General features: G+C 38.4%; 1 protein-coding gene across 1 annotated transcript in view; it reads left to right on the forward strand.

The window, feature by feature from the left end:
* MYO9A (myosin IXA) overlaps positions 1–22,764 on the forward strand; it is a 154,786-nt gene that overhangs the window by 31,785 nt on the left and 100,237 nt on the right. The window contains exons 2-7 of the mRNA XM_075714213.1: positions 1,748–1,842; positions 5,887–5,949; positions 7,223–7,322; positions 10,079–10,135; positions 14,386–14,483; positions 17,143–17,269. Of these exons, the coding sequence (XP_075570328.1) occupies positions 1,748–1,842; positions 5,887–5,949; positions 7,223–7,322; positions 10,079–10,135; positions 14,386–14,483; positions 17,143–17,269 (540 nt within the window). The remainder of the gene's footprint in view (positions 1–1,747; positions 1,843–5,886; positions 5,950–7,222; positions 7,323–10,078; positions 10,136–14,385; positions 14,484–17,142; positions 17,270–22,764) is intronic.

Below are 22,764 nucleotides of genomic sequence, written 5' to 3' on the forward strand. Positions count from 1 at the left end.
AAACAAATATACAAATATATGGCAATGCAGTAGCTTGTGTTGAATATCAACATATTTTGCTTATGAGCTTCTTGCTATGTCTCTGCTTGCTGAAATACCTGGAGGAGGATGGGTAAATCCTTTGGAAATGTTAAATAGCATCCTGTCTTTTAATACCAAAATGCCTGGTTTTGGGGAGAGGATGCCTGGATTTTCATCACCAGGAGAGTTTTGGGGGTTTCAGTGGTCACCTGGAGGTTTGGGCAACTTTGATGCCTTCCTGAGGGTGGGGTAGAGGAGGGATGCTGGGTGTGGGGAGGATTTATTGAGGGGAATAAGCAGAAAACAAGTGTGAGCAGCCTGAAAAGATGTGACACCTCTGTAGGGGAGCATTTCTTAGCTGTGCGTCTGAAATCATCTCTCAAATATAATCTGCTTGCTTGGCAGGTTTTGGCTATCCCAGAACTTGTTTTAGTCAACTGAAGTGGATTCATATGCAACAGCTTGAGTTTAAACAAATCCCTGTATTCAAATAGGGGGGAAAAAATCATGTCGTTATTCTGCTAGCAAGCCTCCTTTGGTTCTTAAATCATGAAATCTAACCAGATTGCTAAATAAACCTGCCTGGTAAGATAAAAGTAGACATAAGAGCGCACATCACACAGGTACTGAAGGTGTCAAATGCCTTTTTACCAAGGTTTAATTTAGTTTGGCCTTTATTTTTTGCTTCTAGTTGCAAAGTTAAATCTGAAAAAGTCATTTGAAAAGCTTCAGATTATAGATGTAAAGCCCTTTTAATCTTTTCTAATAAATAGCTGAGTAGGGAATAAATCTATTGGGAGCTCAGAGCTGAGCTCTGATATTAAGCCTCAGCACAAAATGTAATTGTAATTCAGTGTCCATACACAAACAACACTTAGAAATTATTTTGCGTATAACTACCCTAAATAAGTTTGGCTTAGAAGAAAAGGTGAATGATTATCAAAATTAGTTTAATAAATGAAACATTAATTGGACCTGGCAGCTTGACAGATTCTGTCACTGTGGGCTGGGTTATTATTAAGGTGATTTAGGCACAATTGAAAACACCAGTTTTCAGTGAAGCTGAGCTGCAGTTCTTACATGTTTCCAATAGCTCTTCTGTTCAGAGATTTCTTTTAAATGGCAATAAATGACTCTCTGTATTGGGTTTCTCAGTAAGATAGGGTTTTAATAAAAGCTTTGCATAATAAAGACTTAAAAGCATTATGATTTTGGAAAAACAACAGCATCAAATCGAAACAACAGCATCTGAAATGCTGAAAATACTCTGGGTTATGGCGGTGCTGTATATGACACTGTCTAACATCTGAGTAGCCTTCAAAGCATTTTTTCCCCTAATTCCATATATAATTAAAAAGCAGCTTCTAGCTCATTCAGATTTAGAGTCTTGTTGGAGCAGTGTACTTTTATATTTATTTAAATGAAAAAAGCACAGCCCTAATATAGACTATAACAACTTCAAATACTAAATCTCTCTTGTACAGCTAACACTTTATTTTTTAAACAGTGTTTATCTGCCCTTCATGAATACCAAATTAAAAATTAATATCGTCCCCAGAAGTTCACTGTATTATTTTGTAGACCATTCAACTAACTTTCACCATACACTTTTTATTAATTATATAACGATAGCAAAATGCCCAGAGTCAAGTTGTTAGTTACGTGCATATAAATAAGGTAAGGCGGTGGCTTTTTGAACGTAATGATGGTATCTCTCTCTTCACAGGCTTTTGGAAATGCAAAAACGGCACATAACAACAATTCAAGTCGCTTTGGCAAATTTATTCAAGTGAATTATCAGGAGACAGGCACCGTGCGAGGGTAAGTGGGAATCAGGTTGAAGATGCTGTACGTACTCCTGCACAAGGAGCTTAAATAGGCTGTTATAGGGGCTACACGAAAAATAAGGTTAATTTTTTTGGCCAGTATGTTTCCCAAAATGGAGAGAGGGGGAAAAAAAATTTTTTTTAGCATATTTAAATCCATTGCTATGAGAATGTTGGCATATCTGAGATGCACATTGAAGTATGAATACACCTGAGCTTGCTTCAAGCCAGCTGAGCTCTCCTTAATCATTATGTCAGCTTTATAATTAAGCTGAAATGGAACTTTCCCTCTTAAGATAGCAGTTAAGGCAGGAAAGGGGAACGTTTTAGCTAGGATGGGTTAGGGGGCTGGAACATATGATAAGGAAGTATAGGCTGAGCGAGCTGGCTTTGCTCAGTCTCAGGAAGAGAAAGTCAAGGGGGGATTTAATCTTCAGCTGCCTGATGGGTGTTACAGAGGAGATGGAACCAGACTCTTCTTGATTGCTGTCTTAATTCACCATATGCTTCTGTCTCTACCGTGACGTCTCTCTGGAACCCAGCCCTTGACCAGTTAGGGCCTCTTTTTTTTCCCCTGGGCCATTCAAGGAGATGCTTGTCTCCATCGTGGTTCTTCACAGTTTATTTCAGCATCTCTTCTGCTACCCAAAGCTCATGGAATCTACAGCTGTGACTCAAACCTTCCTTCTCCTGGGGAGGGTTGCAGCAGAAGTGCTGCATGGTTGGAAGCCTATGGATGAAACCTTCTGGATGGGCTTACCTAAGCCTGGCTTTCTCTTTGGCTTTAGACAATTTACATGGCATCAGGTCATCATAAAGTGACTCAAGCTAAATATTTCTAAATAATATAATATAATATATATAATATTTCTAAATGAGCAGGGCTTTGTTAACTCTGCTTTTTGTCTGGGTAATTAACTCAGTTGGAAAAACGAAGAGTAGAAGTGGCATTCCAGGGGTTGTATATTTTCTGCAGCTAGCTAAGAGATCTCTTGCTGGGACTTTGTTGTTATTTTAGAGAATTACTTTTAAATTTTTTTCTTTCTTATTTTCCAGCAGAACAGTATTGCACAAATAGCTTCCATTAATTTTTCAAATGAGCTTGGGTACTCTGTGTACCTTCCTGCTGTTTTTTCATCCTATGTCAAATCTGATGTTCTTTTTCTTTTTTTTTTTTCCTTCTTTAATTCTGGTGAACAGTTCTCTTAAAAGAATAAGCCTCAATTTTTTTTAATACCTACTGAAATACAGGGTAACAAGAATCCAACAAATGCCTTAACAATGTATTATCTTGGCATGCTGTGTCAGCTCTGTGGAAGTGGCCTCTATTTACACTTGGCAGACAGGTGCAAGTAACATTGTACTCATATACTCTAGTTCATAGAATAAGGGGAATTTTCTCTCTTCTTTAAAAAAAAAAATGCACTTTCTTGGTCTTCGGTTGCACAGTGTGATGTGACTGTGCTTTGCTATAAGCTTGCAGTGCTGCCCCAATGAAAAAAGACATTTAAAAAAAACCTGTCAGCTGTTCCTGGCATACAAGACCACAATCTTTTTTCCATAGTCTTACAAAGAAGATCACAATTTTTTTTTTTTTTTAAAACTTAGCATAGATATTAAGCACAACACGAGTCAATTATCATTCTGTATTCTGCATATTATTTGCTTTGTTAATGTAACTGTAATTTGCAGCCTCGAATCAGAATTTTTCTGTGTTTGGAGGCTGAAAATAGCAGCTGGGTATTTGCTTACAAACCCTATAAATATAATGACCCAAAACTTGAAGCAAATTTAAACTTAAGAGATGTAATAGGCAAGAGATTTAGTAGCAGCCAACCGCACCCCATAAAATGAAGTCTTTGAAGATGTCTTTAAAATTGATGGAGCTTGAGTGATGGCTTCAGTTAAGTGTGTTCCCATAAGGCTTTATGAATTTATTATGTCCTGTTCGATAAGCGAGTTCTGGAGGAAGGTCTTTGCAACCCATTCAGTCCTCATAAGATGATCAAAAGCGTCAACATCTGACATACTCCACAAAATTGCAGAAGAGCCAGATAGGAGACATTTTAATTAAAAGCAACAGTGCACTGGTATAATGGTAAATCTGTGCAATGGCATGAGGCTGTATCTCAAGTACCATGAATTGGAGCTTTCAAGCATGCTGTGCTTGGGTGTTTTGTGTGTTGGTATTTGTATATGAAATTCATTCTCAGATTTCAGATGTTACCTAGGATGCTAAGTACACGCTCTGTAGCATGCTTACATGAGTACTTTACACAAAATTGTACTCTTAGAACTCCTTTTCTTTACTCTTAAAGGTAGATTTGACATAATTGACAACAGTAAAGAAAATGAGAACACTTGGAGATGTCTACTTTTTTATACTTAAATTGGTTTTCCTTTGCACTATCCTGTTAAAAGAGGGGACATATATTGTTCTTGGGACATATATTCATTATGACCTTTGCACTAAGCAAGGAGTATTTTACCAAATCATCAGCATTTTAGTTGCATCTACAAAAAAATTTAAAAAAATAAAAATAAAATTTTAAAAAATTTGCCCTGATTTAAGTAGTGGTTTGGACCAGATGACTTCTAGAAGACCTTTCCAACCTAAATTATTGCATGAGAGTGATTCTCTGGGGGGTCTATAATAAGAGCAGAAATCACAAGGGACAGGATGAAATGTCAAGGGCGGTGGATGTGATCCAGGTTGTCGTAGAGCAGCGTGTTGAACTGCTGCCCAGGGGTGTGAGTGGGATCTGGGACACTCTGATACCTTTTTCACTCATCTGTTCACTGAGCCTGCAGTGAACTTATGGCGTGGCTTAGAAAGGAAAAATTGGTTTCAGGTTAGGAAAGGGATACAAAAATACCTGTTGACAAAGAATATCCATAGACTATTCTCAGCTTCCTCCCAGGGAATAAACAAGAACAAACCTTTTTGTGCACATCATACAGAGGAATAATACTGCTTTGCTGTCTGTCAGTCTTTACTCCTCCTATCCAGCAAGATCATCCCATTGGGGGTTGGATATGCCATTTCCAGTAGCCTCTCCTAAGAGCTGATGTAAGAGTTGTCACAAAACCTTTGCAGCATGTCCAAATGATTTATTTTATTTTTTAGTGAAAGGAGGGAAGAATTACTGAGATGCAGGCAATAAATAGGTCTGTCTTCCCCACCTGGAGACTATGGTGGAGAAGTGAGCATAGAGGCACCTCCTTGTCCTACCATGCCCAAGGTTCATTGGGTTTCCCAATTCATATGTGGCTGCTAATTAGTCAGTGCCACGTCACTGGACGTCTGTAGCTGGAAAAGCACAGCTACATCATCAAAACTGCCAATTATAATTCTGGTTTCTAAATCCCTATCATTACTGGTTAGTATTGTTTGGAAGAAAAAAACCTGTCGAAGCTTGTTTTAGCTCTGCAAGCTTCAAAAAGTATTTAATATGTAAATTAAACATGTTTATTATGGAAGCTCTTAGGATAAAATGTAAACTCCAATAAGGAGCTTTTGCAATTGTTTATTTTCTGAATGTAGCCACAAGTTAATAACTTGAGTTTTTGTTGAGAAGTGGCTCTTCTGGAAGAGGGGATGGTGATTTGGGGACCGATTCTGCAGCTAAATCTGATCTTGCAAACTTTTGCACCCTGGTGTATTGCTTGTTGAAGTAGGGTTTGTGCACACATCTTGGTCTGCAAGCAATTTTATTTTGCTGGCTTTGGATTAAATAGGTATCCAAGATTCTTCGTTGCTGTCAAAATTTCCCCCTGCGTTCCCTGCCCATAGGCTAACGCATCTGAGATCATGTTTTTCATATCCAAGTTAGTGTTGGCTTTGTATCAAACCAAAAAAACCTCAAAAGCCAAACATAACATTGGGCTTGTTCTGCCTAGGAAGAAATTTATATAACTAAGTGAAACAAGGCTGAAACTTTTTTTTTGTGCATACTAAGACTGAAAAGTCCCTGTAAAGCTGTGTTCATTTAAGTTGACTATTGAGTCAATGAATAACGCTTTTATTTTTTCCTTCCAGAGCTTATGTTGAAAAGTACCTCCTGGAGAAATCGAGACTCGTTTATCAGGAGCACAATGAACGGTAGGTGCCTATATTTTGCTTGGGTTGGTTTTGACTTCTATATGTGCTGATAGTGTGGCACAGATAGCTTAAAACCCTGTTTGAGCTGGCACGGGGCAATCAGGATTTTCACGCTCCTAACCCACTGCTTCAAAGATAAATGATGCATTTTATATTAAGCTGTTTAGGGAGGAATGTACTACCCAGGGAAAATAAACTCCATTATTTTATTGATAGTCCTTGACTTACATTTTCCATTGTCTTTATGATTCATGTCATATGGATTATTATGTACTGTTTGTTTTCTTGTGCAATTTGTAAGCTATTTAATAACTAATTTTGGGGGGGGGGGGGGGAAGATGGTGTTTTAGTTCTGTTTTACAGTTCTTAACACATTGAAGCCATCAGAAGGGCCTCTAGAAAAAGCTAAAATTATATAGACAACAAATTTAAGCAAATTGTTCTTTTCCTAAATGCAACATATTATTTGTTACATACTCTTCTCTGAGTAATTATTACTCTGATTTTAAATAAATTTGCTGCTTCGAGTTATCTTTCAACTCTTGGCACTTCTGTCTGTGTTTCCCTTTTGAGACATACGCTGTGCGAGGTTTTCTCGAATGCTCATGGGCTGATCCCAAAGTTAAATAGCATATACAGCCTTGACAAATGTACTCTTGGGTGTTGCAAGATGATTAAACTTGGTTACTCTTGGAAGACATCCAATATAAAAGCAAAGTTTTAATTTTAGAAATACTGCTACGCTCTTAGCATTAATCCATGTTAGAGTTGTCTTGAAGCAAAACAGATAAGTGTCACTTGGGGTGTTTTTAGTATTAGTAATATTCAAGTATTTTGAATATTTGAGTAGCTGTAAAAATTGAAGATTTTTCCATTCTGTCTTACAGAACTGCAACTGCAAAATTATTACCTTTTTAGTGGTAATAAAGTATTAAAAATAATAATTTCTGCATTGCAAGGAAATATGTTGTTTTGATTCTAATAAATATGTAGGCATTGCACATGTTTCTGGAGGAAAACGTGACGATGTCGGCTAGGAATTCTTTAAGTATATTCTAGAACAGTGGATGTCCTTGGATCAAGAGGGAGCTCATTCTCTGTTACTTAATTTAATCTTTTACATCACTGCAAAGTGGGTATGGGCCATTTCTAAACAGTGTTCAGGTCTGACTTCGGAAGCTGGAAAATCAGGTTATGAGGTTTACATGCACGTCTTTGCTTAATGCTGCTGTTTATTTTGAAGTCTAACATCTTTTTTTTAATTTTCCACCAGGAACTACCATGTATTTTATTACCTCCTGGCAGGAGCGAGTGAGGAAGAGAGATCAGCATTTCATCTGAAGCAGCCTGAGGAATATCATTACCTCAACCAGGTGGGAATACTGTACAGGAATACAATACACGGTCTTGCCTTTTCCACTGCTTGATATTTAATGCTAATAAAGAAAATTCATGGAGTAGTGAAAATGAGTTGTGTTAATGCTCTACAGGCAGCCTTCCATCACTGGAAATAATTCTGCGTTGGCAATCTGAACACCTGATTAGTATGAAAAAAAAATAAAATCAGTGTTTTCCATTTTTGTCCCCTACCTGGGATATGTTAAATATATTGTGGTTTTAATTGTTGAAGGGAGAAACAGTAATAATTTACCGGTTATCTGTGTGACTGTCATTTACTCATTAACATCTATCTGCTGAGTAGAAGAAAAAGAGAAAAATGTGTGATACCAGTAGGTCTTCAGGATATAACATCTTGCATGAGGCAGTCCTAATTCCGTAGCTTCATGACTGGCTGTTAGCATGATCCTTTGAATTTAACAATGTAATAAGTTTAATATAAATAAAACCACAGCAAGCATTGAAAATGTGTGAATTAAAAATGAGTGACATACTACCAGTGACCAACTAAACTCATACTTTGGAAAATCTGATTTACTTCAGGTATTTGAGATACAGTTGTCCACTGATGCTTGTGAATAGGGACTTTACTGCTTTTTGCTCAAAAAAAGAGGAAAAAAGGATTAGCAATATGTGGAAGAGTAGTTATACGTTGATTTTAACTAATTGCAGTTTTCTTGGAGCTGAAACATGAAGAGTGATTTAACCCACAAGCTGGAGAGAAGCTTGTACGTGCAGTGCAGCCCAAATAGCGTTTAGTCTTTCTAGAAATATAATTTAACTCTGGAATACATCTCAATTACCCGGGGCTTTTTAGTGATATTTTTAAAGCGAGCTATCAAAGCCATGATCTACTGTAATATTAACAACTCCCACCCAGTCTTAGCAGGATCAGGATATTCACAAATATGAGTTAACATATCAAGAGCTGAAGGCTTTTTGCTTGCCATCTTCGTGCCTCAGGCATTAGTTGGAGAACATGGTGTGATCTTCATGACCATCTGCACTGCCGTTTTGCAACAGGAAAGTGCCAAGATCATTTGGATTAAATGTTTTGTCAGATTCACAGGTTTTGTTGGGCAATTTGGTAGTTTTATGTTAGTCAAAAACATTGCTTTCAATTACAGTCCTCCTTTTTTTTAATAGCAGTTTAAGGGCATTAATATTTAAAGTAAAATTATAAATCCAGTGGCATGTAGTGTGTAGAACCAGCAGGAATGTGATAATTTAGGTTGAAACATTTGTTTTAATCTAAATTAGGATGCAGTGGGCAAGTATGCCGGAGAATGATGCTGAGGTATGCCCAGTGGACCTGGGAAGCAGACTCTGGACTTGCCTGAACAGTGTATGGACAATAGTGACAGTCTGAATTTTTAGGGTTTTTATTGTAATAATTTTTAAATTTTTAATAATTAAGGTTAGTGTTAGACCATTTAACACTGACAACTATGGAAAAATGGCTCCTTTAGATATGTTCAGTGCATTGTTTCATATTAAGGCTTTCTGACAATGGAGTAGCAGCTTTCCCGTGCCCCAATAGGCAAAAGGGAAAAAGGAAAACAGGGAGAAAAAAGGAAAAAGAGGAAGTGGAGGAATAGGGAAAGGAAACTTTGGAAACATAAAAAGGGAAAGTAATAAAATGGCCACTGAGTATTTACAGTAGCTTCTTAAATGTGTCCTAGAGAAATCCCTGCCTTTTTAAAAGGAAAAAGAATGAGCTCAGAAATTAACCTAAGTTTTAAACTAAAAATTAAATATTAAAATTGAAAAGCTATAAAATATTGAGCCCCTTAAGGGGGGCCTGACTCAGTCCTTGAGTCAAGTGTTATCTTCTTCCTCAGCTCATGTTGTGTTATACAAAACAAACGTGTGTTTTTATTGCAGATGAACAATAATCTGTTCAGTATTTCACCAAAATGTGCTGTTACTTTGTTGATCTGTAAATGTAGGGAGCAGGTTGGAAAAAAAGATTTTTTTATTTATTTATTTATTTATTTTAAAAAGCAAATTTGCTTAAACTGTCCCCTGAGTATGAATGACTTCTCCATATCTCATACCAATGGCAGGTATGCCTGCCATTGCATATCCTCCAACTTGCTGAATATTTTGTGTGCTGGTTATTCACATTTATCCATTTTGAAATAAGTGATTTGCAGGATTAGGTCCTTATTTTAAGTTCACTAAGAGCTCTGGTGCTATGTGTCTCCCTCTTGGGACTGGTCACTGACATGTCCTTTGACTTCTCTCAACTCCATTCCTGTCTGATTGGAAAAAGATACACATTCCTAAAAAGCTTTCAAGTGTTGCTTTCTAATTGGTCAGAGAATCACACTTTTGCAGCACTTACTTACATGTGTCTAGAGCAGAGGTTGAGAGTAGAAACAAAAAATCTGCTCTTCAGTATGATTTTCCATCAATAGCTCTTCAGCTCTAGGTAAACCAAAGGTTTCTCCAACCGTGGAGAAAAAGAAAAGATCTTAAAATCCATTAAACTTGTTGCATGGGAGGTCCTCGCTGTCTTGAAAACACTGTAAGCAGGAATCAGAGTACCATGAATGCAAAAGCATTATAAATCTTACCTTAAAAAAACACATAAAAGTAAGGAATGACTATGCAGAATAACAACAATTATTTTAGGTGAGAAGTTGACATTGCTACCCTGAATAAAGAGCAGGTAGTGGGAGTTACGGTTGGTCTGAACACTACTTAACCTGGTCTGCCTTGCTTTCAGATGACAAAGAAACCCCTCAGACAGAGCTGGGATGATTATTGCTATGACTCTGAGCCGGTCAGTACAAGTACCCATGTCTTCTGTGTTGCTGGTGCTCACTTGAATTTGTTAGGGGCACCAAGACCTGAGCAGAAAACAAAGTCAGATTAAATTTAATCTGTTAATTACCCTCTCCCTTCCTCTGCCATGCAGTGGTGTCGCTTGTGTATTAGCTCATGACAATACAGATGTTTTTTCCCTTGTCCTTTTTTGGTTCCTTCCATCTGGAAAGCTTCTTCAACAGTTGGATATGGTCATCTAGTTTTAGCAAACTAAGGGGGGTTTTTTGTTCCTTCTTGATATAATACATGACAATTTATGGAAATTGTGATACAGCAGCAATGTGAAAATTGAAATTCCTTTCTGATAAAACAGCAAATTGGTCTCTTGAAGCCCAAAGAGATGGATCAGTTCGTGATGGTTGTAGCAGTGTATCTGGTCTCCAGCTTCCAGGGAAAAAAAAGACAAAACCAAAACCACACCCCCAAAACATCTGCAAGAGAATAAAATCCTGATATTATTCAGAACGCAAAAACCAATTCCTTCTCCTAAAATAGTTCTGCTGACATGATCATCCTTTCCAAATGGATTGACCCAAAAAAGGGAACGGTGAAGCTTCTCCCCCTTCCCCAGCTCCGAGTGCAGCCGAGTCAGAGGCAGCGGCTTCAGTTGGCAACATACTTTGGGTGTCTGTGTGTCCCATGATGGTCTCTGTTGATTTTGTCTTGCACGGGGAAGCATGTTTTGGATCAGCTGCATGTTGTTCCTGCTAATTTTGCCGTGTGCTTAATGGTTACTGAATTCTAGCTGATGCATCTGGAAGAGTAAGAAGTAATCTGTGAAGGATCTGGATTTCACTCGGGGTAAATAAGCATCTTAACAGTGAGATTTCACTGCAAAATCCTTAGGAGAGGAGGAGGGAAGGGGAGTCTAACCCCCCAAGGTTTAAAAATGTTGAATATTGTATCAGCGTCCTTAATACATCATCATCCTTAGAGGTCCTACAGGAGCAGGGAGTGAAGAACAGATGCTTTTCTGTATACCTTAATACACTTTACTAAGTTGCAAAGATCTTAATTGCTTAAGGAATGGGTCAGGACAATTTACTGGAGGAATTAAAATTAAAACAAACACCAAATTTGATACCTTCTCCTGGAGGGGCCAATAATGCCCTGCCAGGTCAGGGGTTACCATGTTATACATCCTGATTTTGCACAGCAAAACTGTGTGCCGTTATAATTTGGCTGTTTATCTGGTATTTTATTTTGCTAGGGATCATTTTCTGTGATATTCGTGGTAAATCACATCTTTGCTTCAGCTGACGATTCACTCTCAAGTGTACCATGGACCTCTCCCTGTAACCACGGACTCAACACACTGCAGACGTCTGGTTTATAAAGATACCCTATTTATTATATCGTCTTTAAACTTCCATGGAAATCCATGGATTGCTTTGATGTGATGATAGTAAGCAGGGGACTCACTTTTGCTGGGAAACTAATTGCCCTGGTGGAATATTAATGATTAATTTGGTCTGTGGGCATGGACTTTGTAATGCTTATCTGCCCTAATATCAAGGAAAATCCTTTTTTTTTATAATTATCATCCATTTGTCATCCATTAGGAAACAGTACAGAGCTGAAATACTACAGAGAGCATCTGCTTTTAAGTAGATAATTTGCAAAAGGCCTTTCCATGGGGATTAATGAGTTTGGCAGTTGTTATGTAAATCATTAATTACATTTCCTTTGGCGTAGATTGTGCTACTTCTTAGTTGTCCATGGTATTTCAGTGTTGACTCATGACTTTATTTTGGACGAATGATGCCACAAAATGAAATAGTCTCCTTGAACGTGGAGCGCCACTAAAAGCGACACTTGGTATCTTTTAAAAGACTTATCTGCAGAATTTGTGGTTATATCGTTGTCCATCAGACTCCAGGTCCCACCTTAGTGGGTGTGAAAACTTCTCCACATTCTCCTTAGCGTATGTGTAGTGACCAAGCAAGCCGGTTGGCTCAGATTTGAGATTAGGAGGAACAACTTCTTATCCTGATATTTTACGGTGTAAATAATTCCATTGCTGATCCCTGATGATCTTAGTGATATATAGTGTAGATGTCTTTGATGCATTCCTTTGGATAAGATGTACAGAGAGCTTATATGTCTGTTAAAATAGGTAATTTTCAATAGTCTGTTCAACATCTCTAAATTCACTTTGTCCATGCAATATTAAGTTGTTGTCCCTGAGGACCATCAATAAAAAATTTTAGATTTTCTTTTCCAGTTGAACTTCCCTAGCTTTTAGTTGAGAGGATAGGAGAATTGGTGTGAGGAGTCTCCTGTGTTGAAGTAAATATCTTAAATAAGAATTTCTCCCCATAATCAGTAGCTATCACTGTAATGATGCTACGGAGTGGGATGGAGAACGTACCATTGATACAGTTGCCAGGCTTTAAATGGGGATAGGTGCTTTGAGACACGAAGCTGATAATCTAAAATAACTTTATGCTATATATTCTATATTTATTCTATATTTACTATTTATTCTATGTACTTTAAGTGAGTACGACTGTCTCTTCAAGTAACAGTCATCAGGCTGTGACTACATGGTAACCTGTTCAGTGATGTTCACTGTAGTATTCCCATAATGCTGTTTAGTGCAGACTTTCAGAATTAATTTATGCATGCTTGCTCATGTGGTAAATATGATTTACAGACAAATGAGCAAAAGAAACTATGTGGATACAGCTGCTTAATTAATTGCCACTGTAAATGCAGCTGCAATTTTTAAATTATATACCTGGATTAACTTGTAGAAAGTCTCTGTTTAAGTGTTAGTAAAATATTATGAGATTTATTGTGCGTCACACAATATAGTGTTATCTTAAACTAATTTGGATTCAGAGGTTGGGAAATTTTATAGGCAGCAATGGGAAAAACTATTAAATATAGGCTACAAAGCAAGAGAGAATAATCAATAATCCATGGGGGGGGCCAAGGTGAGCCAAACCAAAAGGAATTTGGCATTAATAGTTTATATATTTATTGCAGGAGCATTAATTTAACTGTGTTCCCTAACTATTGGTGCAGGACAGTATTAGTTGGGTCCAGAATGTCATCAGATTTCCCTGAAAGTATCAATGACTGCCGTCAGGTTGGGGATTATCTGAAAAACTAAATCGTTCAGACCCACCTAGCCTCCAAGCTAGCTACACTAAAATGTAGTGGATTTCAAAGTCTCTCAGTGCTCACATTTTTAGAAAACTCCTTGGTAGTTAGAATAAAATTACTGAAAAATATATTTAAACCTTTCCTATGCAGGATTTAATTCACTGATATTTTACATGAAATTATGTGAGTTCTATTTTAAAACTGAATTCTTCCTCTTCAGCTGTAGGAACTCCTAGTGGACCAGGATTTAATGTGGAATAAACTGCCTGTAAATGTGTAACATATTTCATCTTGTTGTTAATTTGCATCCTTTTTGTATGCTAATTGTCCCACATTGACAAACTCTCACCATACTGTTAGAATGTCATGACTCACCTCTTGCGTTAGAGGTTAAGCCTAGGAAATAAGAATGTATCTCTGGGAAACAAATCACCAAAAATATAATTTTGGAAAAGGTATACCAACACAGTCCCCTCTGAGGTCCAGGCTATTCAAATCAAGGCATGTGTGGTGGAGATGTGGTGTCCTCTGAAAGACCATCCTACCCTGCTGGATAAAAATGCAGTACAGAGAAAAATGTTTGTGTATGCAATAAATAATTATTGTATTGAAATTTGCACTTTGGTTAGCTTTTCCATAAAGTCCTTGTAGAAGCAGATTCTCCTAGACAGCTTGATTTAAAAGACAAACAAACAAACAAAAAAACCTTAAAAAAAATTAATATTTATTTTATAAAACACTTTTAATTGTACGTACTCTTTCCAATATTTAAGAAGGAAAATTCTGCCTTGCCACTGGAGCTAATCCTGGTCTTCTATTGTATTGCATATATGTTTCTTGCTGTATCTGCTATGGTGCTGTGGCATCCCCCTGTCCCTGGGATGGGTGTTGGGGGTAATTAGCCAGTTATTCCTCATAATGTCAGTGGGGCCTTCTGGATATCTCATTTCCCCATGCCAGATTGGAAATGTTCTAGTTGCTGATAAAAGGCATGTAAGTCACTGAATTATATTTATGAAGTGTTGACATGGCCATCTGGACCTGTTCTGACATTAATTTCTTTCAGTGCTAAACCTTTCTGTTTGAACCCAACAGGACTGCTTTTCCGTGGAAGGGGAGGACTTGAAGCATGACTTTGAGCGTTTACAACTGGCCATGGAGATGGTGGGGTTTCTTCCCAAGACTCGCAGACAGTGAGTTTATTTTCCATAGTTCAAAGATTATAACAGTTAATATAACCTCCATAATCAGTGAGCTAATTCACCTGACTTGAACTAACCTAACTGTTGTGCTCTACATAACATACCAGGCTGGTGAGAAGGAATAATTGATGAGACACTGGAAGGAGGTTGCACAGAGAAGTTGTGGATGCCCTATCATTGGAAGTGTTCAAGGTCAGGCTGGATGGGGCTTTGAGAAACCTGATCTAGTGAAAGATGTCTCTGCCCATGGCAGGAAGCTTGGGCTAGATGGTCTTTGAAGGTCCCTTCCAACCCAAGCAATTCTGTGATTCTATGAATAATGACACTTGACCATTCATACAATAAAGGAGTAAACAAAATTTAAAGATATCAACAGAATATGGCCATTGTTACTGTAGTTAACGACTCTCTATGCAAATGGAGCATTGGCAGGTAGTTGGAACCTTGAAGTATTTTTCGGCTGTTCATGAATAGTCATGCCTTGCTCTGCATGTCATCAGTCCAGATCCTGGTTTAATCAGAAAACCTGGTTATTAGTCATCATACTTAATCCTTTACACAATTGCCAGTTCTGTAGACTCATTTCCAGCTGGCCTTCGTTCACAAATTCACTGGAAGCGCTGGTTGAAAAACTGGACTTCTTAGTTGGATTGTAATACTGCCTTCCACTGACTGCTTCTCAAGGGTCATCTTCAACAGAAACCACAAAATAATTCCTCTCGTGTTGATTGTTGGCTTAAAAGCCTTGAGTAGGTTTGAATGAATTTGACAAATATGTTACTAAAGTTAGTAACAAGCATAGAAAAACATGTATTTAAAAATGAGCTCAAAATGAGTATGATTTTGACATCATAAGCATTGCTGAAAAGCACATCAGTAGCTGGAACACAGTGAGAAATCTTGTGCTTCTTTGAGTCAAAATGTTCAAACAGTAATTTAATGAACATGATTCTTTCTGTCTGAAATCCTGGAGGTTTACGTGGGAACAGAATTACTGCTTTGTACTAATGGCACTTGAAACTCTATTCATCACCTTGGGTAAATGACGTTTAAGATGCTACCATATAACATAATTTTTTTTCTGCAACTGGGTGCATTACCTTCTGTTCTTTTAAGCATTATTTTTCTTGCTTTTCTAATATGTATCTGAGCCAGTAGTTAGAAGCCCTTAACTACGAGACATTGTCCTGCCTTCTGCTCCAACAAGAAATTTTCACCCAGCTGAGAATCTTTTTCACAATCTCATCCTTCATCCCTACCTTGTAACAAATCAATTATGAATTAAGACTACTTTTTCTCTATCCGTTCTCTATCCACATGGATAAACCCAAGTATACATCCTTTTAATGCAAATATGTTGTATGTCAGCATGGTTCCTTATCTTTCAAGAAGATTTCAGCAGCAAGGTTTTTCTAAAACCTCTTTACCGTACAAGGTTGGTGTAGAGTAAGGGAATGTAATTGACAGAGTAAAGCAATCAGTCTGGACTGAGCAGAGTTGGATGTCACAGTAAATTCATGCTTTTGATTTACTGTGCAGTAACTTTTCTTGGTGCACAAGTTCTTGTATTTCTCCTAGTGAATTTTGCCTGTCAAAAATTATAGTGGATTATTTGCTATACGAGTAAATTTATCCTCCTTGGCATGGTACAACTGTAACAGAGTAACCACCTTCAGCTGAGTATAAAAGGGAAGGACATTTTAAGTATTACTTCTATAAGTGATTGTTTATAGCAAAACATGGGTTTTCACCTTTGTGGAAATGGTTACAGAAGAGAGATGTTGATAATTGCATCCCTGTAATTCACGATAAGGAATCAGTATCCCTATTTTAGAGATAAGGAAGGACTAGCTTGGAGAGGTGAAGGTGTGTTGTGCAGGCAAGCTGGCGGCATGGCTGGGAATCAAATTTTATTTTATTCATTTTTAGCTCCCCAGAGACTATAGAAATACAGACAAACAGAGTTTATTGCTGAAGTCAGCCATGACTCCATAGTCTCAGAGCTACTTTTTTAGAGGAAGGTTGTTTTTTTTTTTTTTTTAGAGGACTGAGGATATCACTTAAAAATTATCAAATTAAAAAAAAATTGGCTGGATAAATTTACCTGAAGTGTAACATCTTTTCTCTGTCTCAGTATGCTTATATATTATAAAAGCATTTATGCTTTTTTGTGTAGGCTTCCTACCTGGGTCTAGATCTGAGAAGGTGATAAATACATGTGCCAGGGGACTGAGAAGGATCACCTGCATGGCTGAGTCCAGTCTCCCCCTTAATTAAGGCAATTGCGTGATAGATATTTAATCTGGATATCTAGATTACTTGAGGATTTCTTTTTTTCTTATAATATGGGGTGTCATTTTGTAACTGTGGGTTTGATGTGTTAAATAATTTTCAAGAAAGCTGTAACAATGCAAGTTTGGTACTTGACTAAGTGAAAATATTTTTTACATGAGGCGAATTGGATGCTTAATTTGAGCATCATTTTTGAGGAAACATTTAGAGATATGGGACATAAACTTCTTTGGATTGATAAGTAGAGGAATGAATCAAATACAAAGGTGGCACTTAGATGTTTGGGGATGTGGTTTGCTTTTTCATTAGCTTTAAGAAAAACAACTGAGTGAAAATGAGTTCTCTTTATTTTCTTTAGAATTTTTTCTCTCTTGTCGGCGATACTACACCTGGGTAACATCTGTTACAAAAAGAAGACTTACCGGGATGACTCCATCGATATTTGTAACCCTGAAATACTACCTATTGTGTCGGACCTGCTGGAGGTAAGCATTTGCTTTCCATCCTGTAATGTTCACACCTAATGAGCCACCTCAGTTTTATAACAGAATTTATTTCCAGTTTCGCTGAGGAGGAAGTTCTCTTGTGTTACCGTTCATATGGGCTGTTCATGTTTGCCAGTGAAAAGTTATAAAGGATTTTTTTTAATGAAGTTTTTAATGTAGGGTTTTTCCCCCTACTCTTCAGCTTCAGGTTTAATTGACTGAAAATACTGTTTCTGTGATTAAAATTTAAAAGATTGCAAACCAGTTCTAGGTGGAAAGCAAACCTGCCATTCAACGCAGTAGTTTCTTCAATCGCCAGCCATGAGCTCCGTCACCAAAATTCCCTGGTGCTCCTGAAATCTGTTCCAATATCTGTATTAGAAAGTGGAACAACTGTAGAACCATCAACCCACTCTTCTGGTTCAGGTGGTGGCTGTAGGAGATGCTGAGCTCGCTTGCCGTATTTTGCTGTCTGTTGTTACCCTGTCAGCATCCACAAAGGCTGTATTAGAGGTGCGGGAGGGTGCATCTCATCCCTTTAGTACCCATTTATGGAGCTATTATCCATGCATTTATCTAGTTCTTTTGTGAACCTTTTGATGCTATCTGCTGTTTAAGACCCTTTACCGAAAGCACTTTGTCCTCTATGAGTCACCGCTGTGCCAGTATCATTTGGGAAGGGTTTGTAGGTCTCAGCCTGGATGGCCCAGGGCCATATCCAATTCTGTAAATCAGTGCAAAAGCACTAAGTACGTACTTAGGAGAGCTGCTCTGTTAGCCCAAGCAGGTTATGAAGCTGTGGCATTACTTCATGAGAAAAGTCTTCATTTCAATGAGCCAACTTGTCCTGCACTTGGCTTACACGTTCAAGAGCTAAGCTCAATGTCTCTTGATGTGGATATAGGTGGCCGCAAGCTCTCCTTGCTGTCCTGCTTTTCTTGAAACGGTCTAAACCACTTGTAACTCCAAAGGATACTGAAATGTTATACTTGTAGTTGATTAAAACGACTATTATCTTTATCTCTTTGTACTCGCTGGATGGTGTGGAAGGTTAATTTTTGCTAATTTTGTCATAGCATCAGAAGATAACTCGTCAATTTGTGTACACGTGATGTTCTTCCCATTCCTTCCCTTAAATTGGTTGTGCTATCTCACTACCTAAAGAACTCTGTTAAAAATGGCCATAGTGAGAGCACCAAGTCATTTAAGTAATCATTTTTTAAAAAAGCTTTGAATAAGAGAGTGACTTAGAGATCTGAAAAAGTTCCAGGCTTTGGGTCTTTGCCCTGGCTTTCTTCTGCAAACAAACTCTCTTGCAACATCTGCATGCTGTAAGGTATTGGGTTATTTTTTGCACGTGTACATGTGAAATGATGCATTGGTCGAGCCCTATAGATCTGATGGTGGATTAGTGCCATGGTCTGGTACAATACAGAGCATGGATACCATGCCCACTTGCAGATAGTGTCAACAATACGTTAAAAAAAAAAGTCACCATCTTGAAAAAGCACTAGACTCTGGTATAGCTGAGCAAAGTGATACGTCTCTGTTCATCTTGGTAATTCTTTTGCAGGCTAAATGACAGTATACAGCATAAAATGCTTGTTAATTAGATCAGGATGATGCAGATCTCGGGTATGATCTTGTGAAATACATTGCTGGGAGGGAAGTTCAAAAGGAGGACTAACGGGTTCAAACAGATGAAGCATCATCACAAAGAGCATCCATTGCACTTTATTCGTTCGTTAGTTACTTACAACTCTCCAAATTAAGTGTAGTGAATTCTTCTCAGCCAGAGACCAAAAATATCGGTTGAAACATTTGACACTGTATTTTGTCTCATTTGGGTAATTTTTTTTTTTTTTTTTTTTCGTGGTCATTGAACAATATACAGTTTTGCTTTTCACACCATTGTTGCTGAAAATATGAATTGGCTTGAAAAAGTTATTAATCCCCTCTCTAGATCTTGGTATTACTTGCTAAGCCTGAAAAATCATCTCAGAATGAAAGTAATATTATTTGTCAAACAGTTTAATTTCTTTTCATACAGCCACAGGGCGATTGGCAGGATGGTCTTGAGCATAGCAAAAAGATGCAAGAAACCAGCTCTGCTGTGATCTGATACTTGCAGGCAAAGATTTGGGGAGTGTTTTGGTTTGGGTTTTTTTATGTAAATGGCTCGCTGGATTTGTTCAGACAAGGATTTGACATGGAAAAGAAAAAAATCCAACTGGACTTGGTGGAAAGGCTCTGAGAAGCAGGAGCTGAATTGGCCATCTCTGAGACCAGCTAAGCAGAGGGGATGCAGGAGTCCTGCATAGCACCAAAGGGCCGGTAGCCTTCATGGGGAGGAGAGGACCAAACAGCCTGGCTGAAATGAAAAATTTAGGCAAAGCTAAGGTGGTTTTCTCCTCCGTAGGAAAGTCTGGCCCAAATTATTGTGATCTTAGCTGGTTTACGTTGGAGCCTCTGAGCCTCTAAGGACAACTGGGGGAATTTTCCTGCTGCAGCAGTTAATGCAACAACACTGAACAACAATCCTTCCTCTGTATAACGAGATTTGTGTCCCTATAAAGTGAAGCTAATATGCAGATTTTTTGAAGGAAACTGAGAGAAGGAGATGATCTGCAATGGATTTGATTTTTCTTAGATGCCAACAACCCTGTCCAATATATTTTTGGTTTATTAAAACATTCAGACCAGCATTTGTTGAAAAAGCAAACTGCAATATAGGATTTTGGCCAGACTCTGCAGATCATTGTTTCATTTACAGTAAGAGCCTGATTCTTTTTTTTTTTACCTTTTTTTTTTTTTTTTTTTTTTTTTTTTTTTCAAGAATAGACATAGCGTGTGGATTATGTGAGGCTTTTGGCAGGTTTTTCACAGCCTTTGTTTAAACTTTGCTGAAATACCGTGCTGTAGCGTGATGTTAAGGCTGCCTGATGGATCGAGCAGACGTGGAGTCCTTGTAGACTGTGCAAGCACTGCAAATATCATGGGTCCTCTGCAGAAATTGTAGAGGATTGTGTAAAACTGGGGAAAACTTTTGTGTTTCTGGGGAAAAGCCTGTAAAGGTTCATTTGTGGGCTTATTAACAAAAGCAATCTATTAGAAATGATCTAGTGTCAGTTGACCTTAAGAGAGACTCTTTTTTTTTTTTTTCATTGGAAGAGCAGGAACATTTTAATTGTGTACATGTACTAATACTGGAAATTATTTCCGTGGATGGAGCATTGAGTAAGGAAGGCAAATTTTGTCTTCACTCAATGGAGCAGTTTTATGTTCAGTTTTTAGGCTTAGGTAACCAGCCTCAATGCAGATAAAGGTAAATCTAAGTTATTGAGTGTCCTAAATTAGTTTTGCCAGACCTCTTTTTGCATTCATGATGTTAGCTTTTGGAACTAGTGTCTACTTCCATGGGAGATTTATGTGCTCAAGTTCTTTTTCTACTAAAAAATTGTCTTCAGCTTCCCAGAGGGATCCCACAGACATTGTTCTCCTCGTGTGATAAACATCTTGGAAAGTAATTGGGGAGCAAAAGGGAGATGAGGATTACGAAGCAGCCAGTGCTTGCATCCAGCCTTCTCTTCTGGATCCATTTTCTGAATGGAGTTTTGGGGATCATAGAATCATAGAATGGTTTGGGTTGGAAGGGACCTCCCAAAGTTCATCTAGTCCAGCCCCTCTGCAATGAGCAGGGACATATTCATCTTCATTGGATGTGAACCTCTGAGCCAGAACTCAAGTCAGATAATTTTCTGGTGGTTTGAAAGAAAGTCTGAAGAAAAGGTTCAGATCTTTTTCAGGAAGAACTGATGGAAATCTGAATTTATTTTCTGTTACTCCACACCAGGCAGCTTTTGAATGAGCACTCAACACTGTAATCCCTTTCTCAAGTATGGGAGGACAGACAAAAACCGATGTTTTCTTGCTCTCAAGTTGGAAATGGTTCATTTTTCTTCAGCTGCTATAACATAATACCCCAGCATTACTGGACAAGCAATCTCCGCCTGCCTTGGCTTCAGCCCAGCCTTTGCAGGAGCCCACTGGCTGTCTGCTCCCCGCCATGCTCTGCTGACATTTATAGCCATGATAGCATTGCCAGTCATCCTTCACTGGGTTTTAGAGCTCTAGTCATCCAGCCCTCTGAGTGTTAGTTCAACTTGCATGTGGCAGTGAAGTCTTAAATCTGTATTGTGTCCCTGTAATTAAGAGCTAAACTCCTATGGGCCGTGTAGCTTTTTTTAAGAGGGAGAACAGGACTTGCCCTTTAGCACCAGAAAGCAAAAATCCATGAAATGTAACTTAGAAGTGTAGCTCCCAGGGCACAAAATAAAGAAATAAGTTGTGTTCTCCTCTTTGCTAATCTGCTAGGGCGGTTTTTGTCTCTATTTTAGTGTATTGTGCTTACTGGAGGAGGAAGCATAGGACGTACGCAATGGGGTAGCTGCAAGTACCTCCATGCACCAGGTGTCTTTAGTCATTGACACGTGTCGAGTTTATCTTTAGAAAGCTCCAGTGGCTCCCCATTTGCATCAGGAGTCAGCTACCTTCAAGCTGTGACCTTAAATGCAAATTACGATAATTTGGCTGTACCTGTGGGCTAGGCTCTCAGAGGTGATGAAGCAATCAAGATCAAGCTGCACTGGGTGGTAATTGCACTCAGAGGCCCAGGGAGATGCAGGGATTATGTTTCCTTCCTTGCCAAGTATGTTTTTGTACAAGAAGATGATTCAATGCGATACTTCCGGGTCAGCTTGCAGCAGCTCTGGAGATGAAGGATGCACATCTGCAGGTCTCATCCATCAAGATAGCAGAGGGAGAAGGAAACCAGGGTGAACATTAGATGGGGATGGTGAGGGATGGCACGGGTAGTTGTTTAAACTGTTTAAAATCCCTGTGTTTGCTGACAAATCTGGGACTTGGAAGCATTTAGGTTGTTTAAGAATATTACATTGGGCTGTTTTGATTAGTAAGCATCTGATACCCCTCTGCTTTGTTGCCTTTGATAATTAAAAAAAGCCAGTGTGCTGGCTGCAGGTTTGCAGCGTCCCTGAAGTGGGATAACGGATGGTGTAAAACTCACTTTTGTTCTAATCTTTGCAATTGAGGGAGGGCAGCCGATGGTCCCACAGTCGCAAGCTGCTGGAAAAGTGTCCGCATTTTGCCTGCAGAGCTGAAATTTTAAAAAATTGCCATTTTGCTGAATGTAGAGGAATAGAAACCAAATGTGAAGACTTGCTGTGGGTTTCCGGATGAACCAGAAGATTATTTTCTTCTGCTTGATTTTGAAAGGTAAAATCAGATCGTAGGAACTGGGGGCTCTACAGTATTACTGAGGACTAATGAAACAAACCTCAAGGCGTTGACGTTTGATTTCCAGTGACATAGGCCTTGCTGGTAGGTGAAGATCATATACAGGTGACTTGGTGTTTTCTGCTTTCTGCACCACAGCAACAAGTTCTTGTTAGTAGGTGTTGCAGGAAAAGTCAGTT

Source organism: Pelecanus crispus, chromosome 7 (assembly GCF_030463565.1).
Source record: "Pelecanus crispus isolate bPelCri1 chromosome 7, bPelCri1.pri, whole genome shotgun sequence".
In the NCBI taxonomy this organism is placed as follows: domain Eukaryota; kingdom Metazoa; phylum Chordata; class Aves; order Pelecaniformes; family Pelecanidae; genus Pelecanus; species Pelecanus crispus.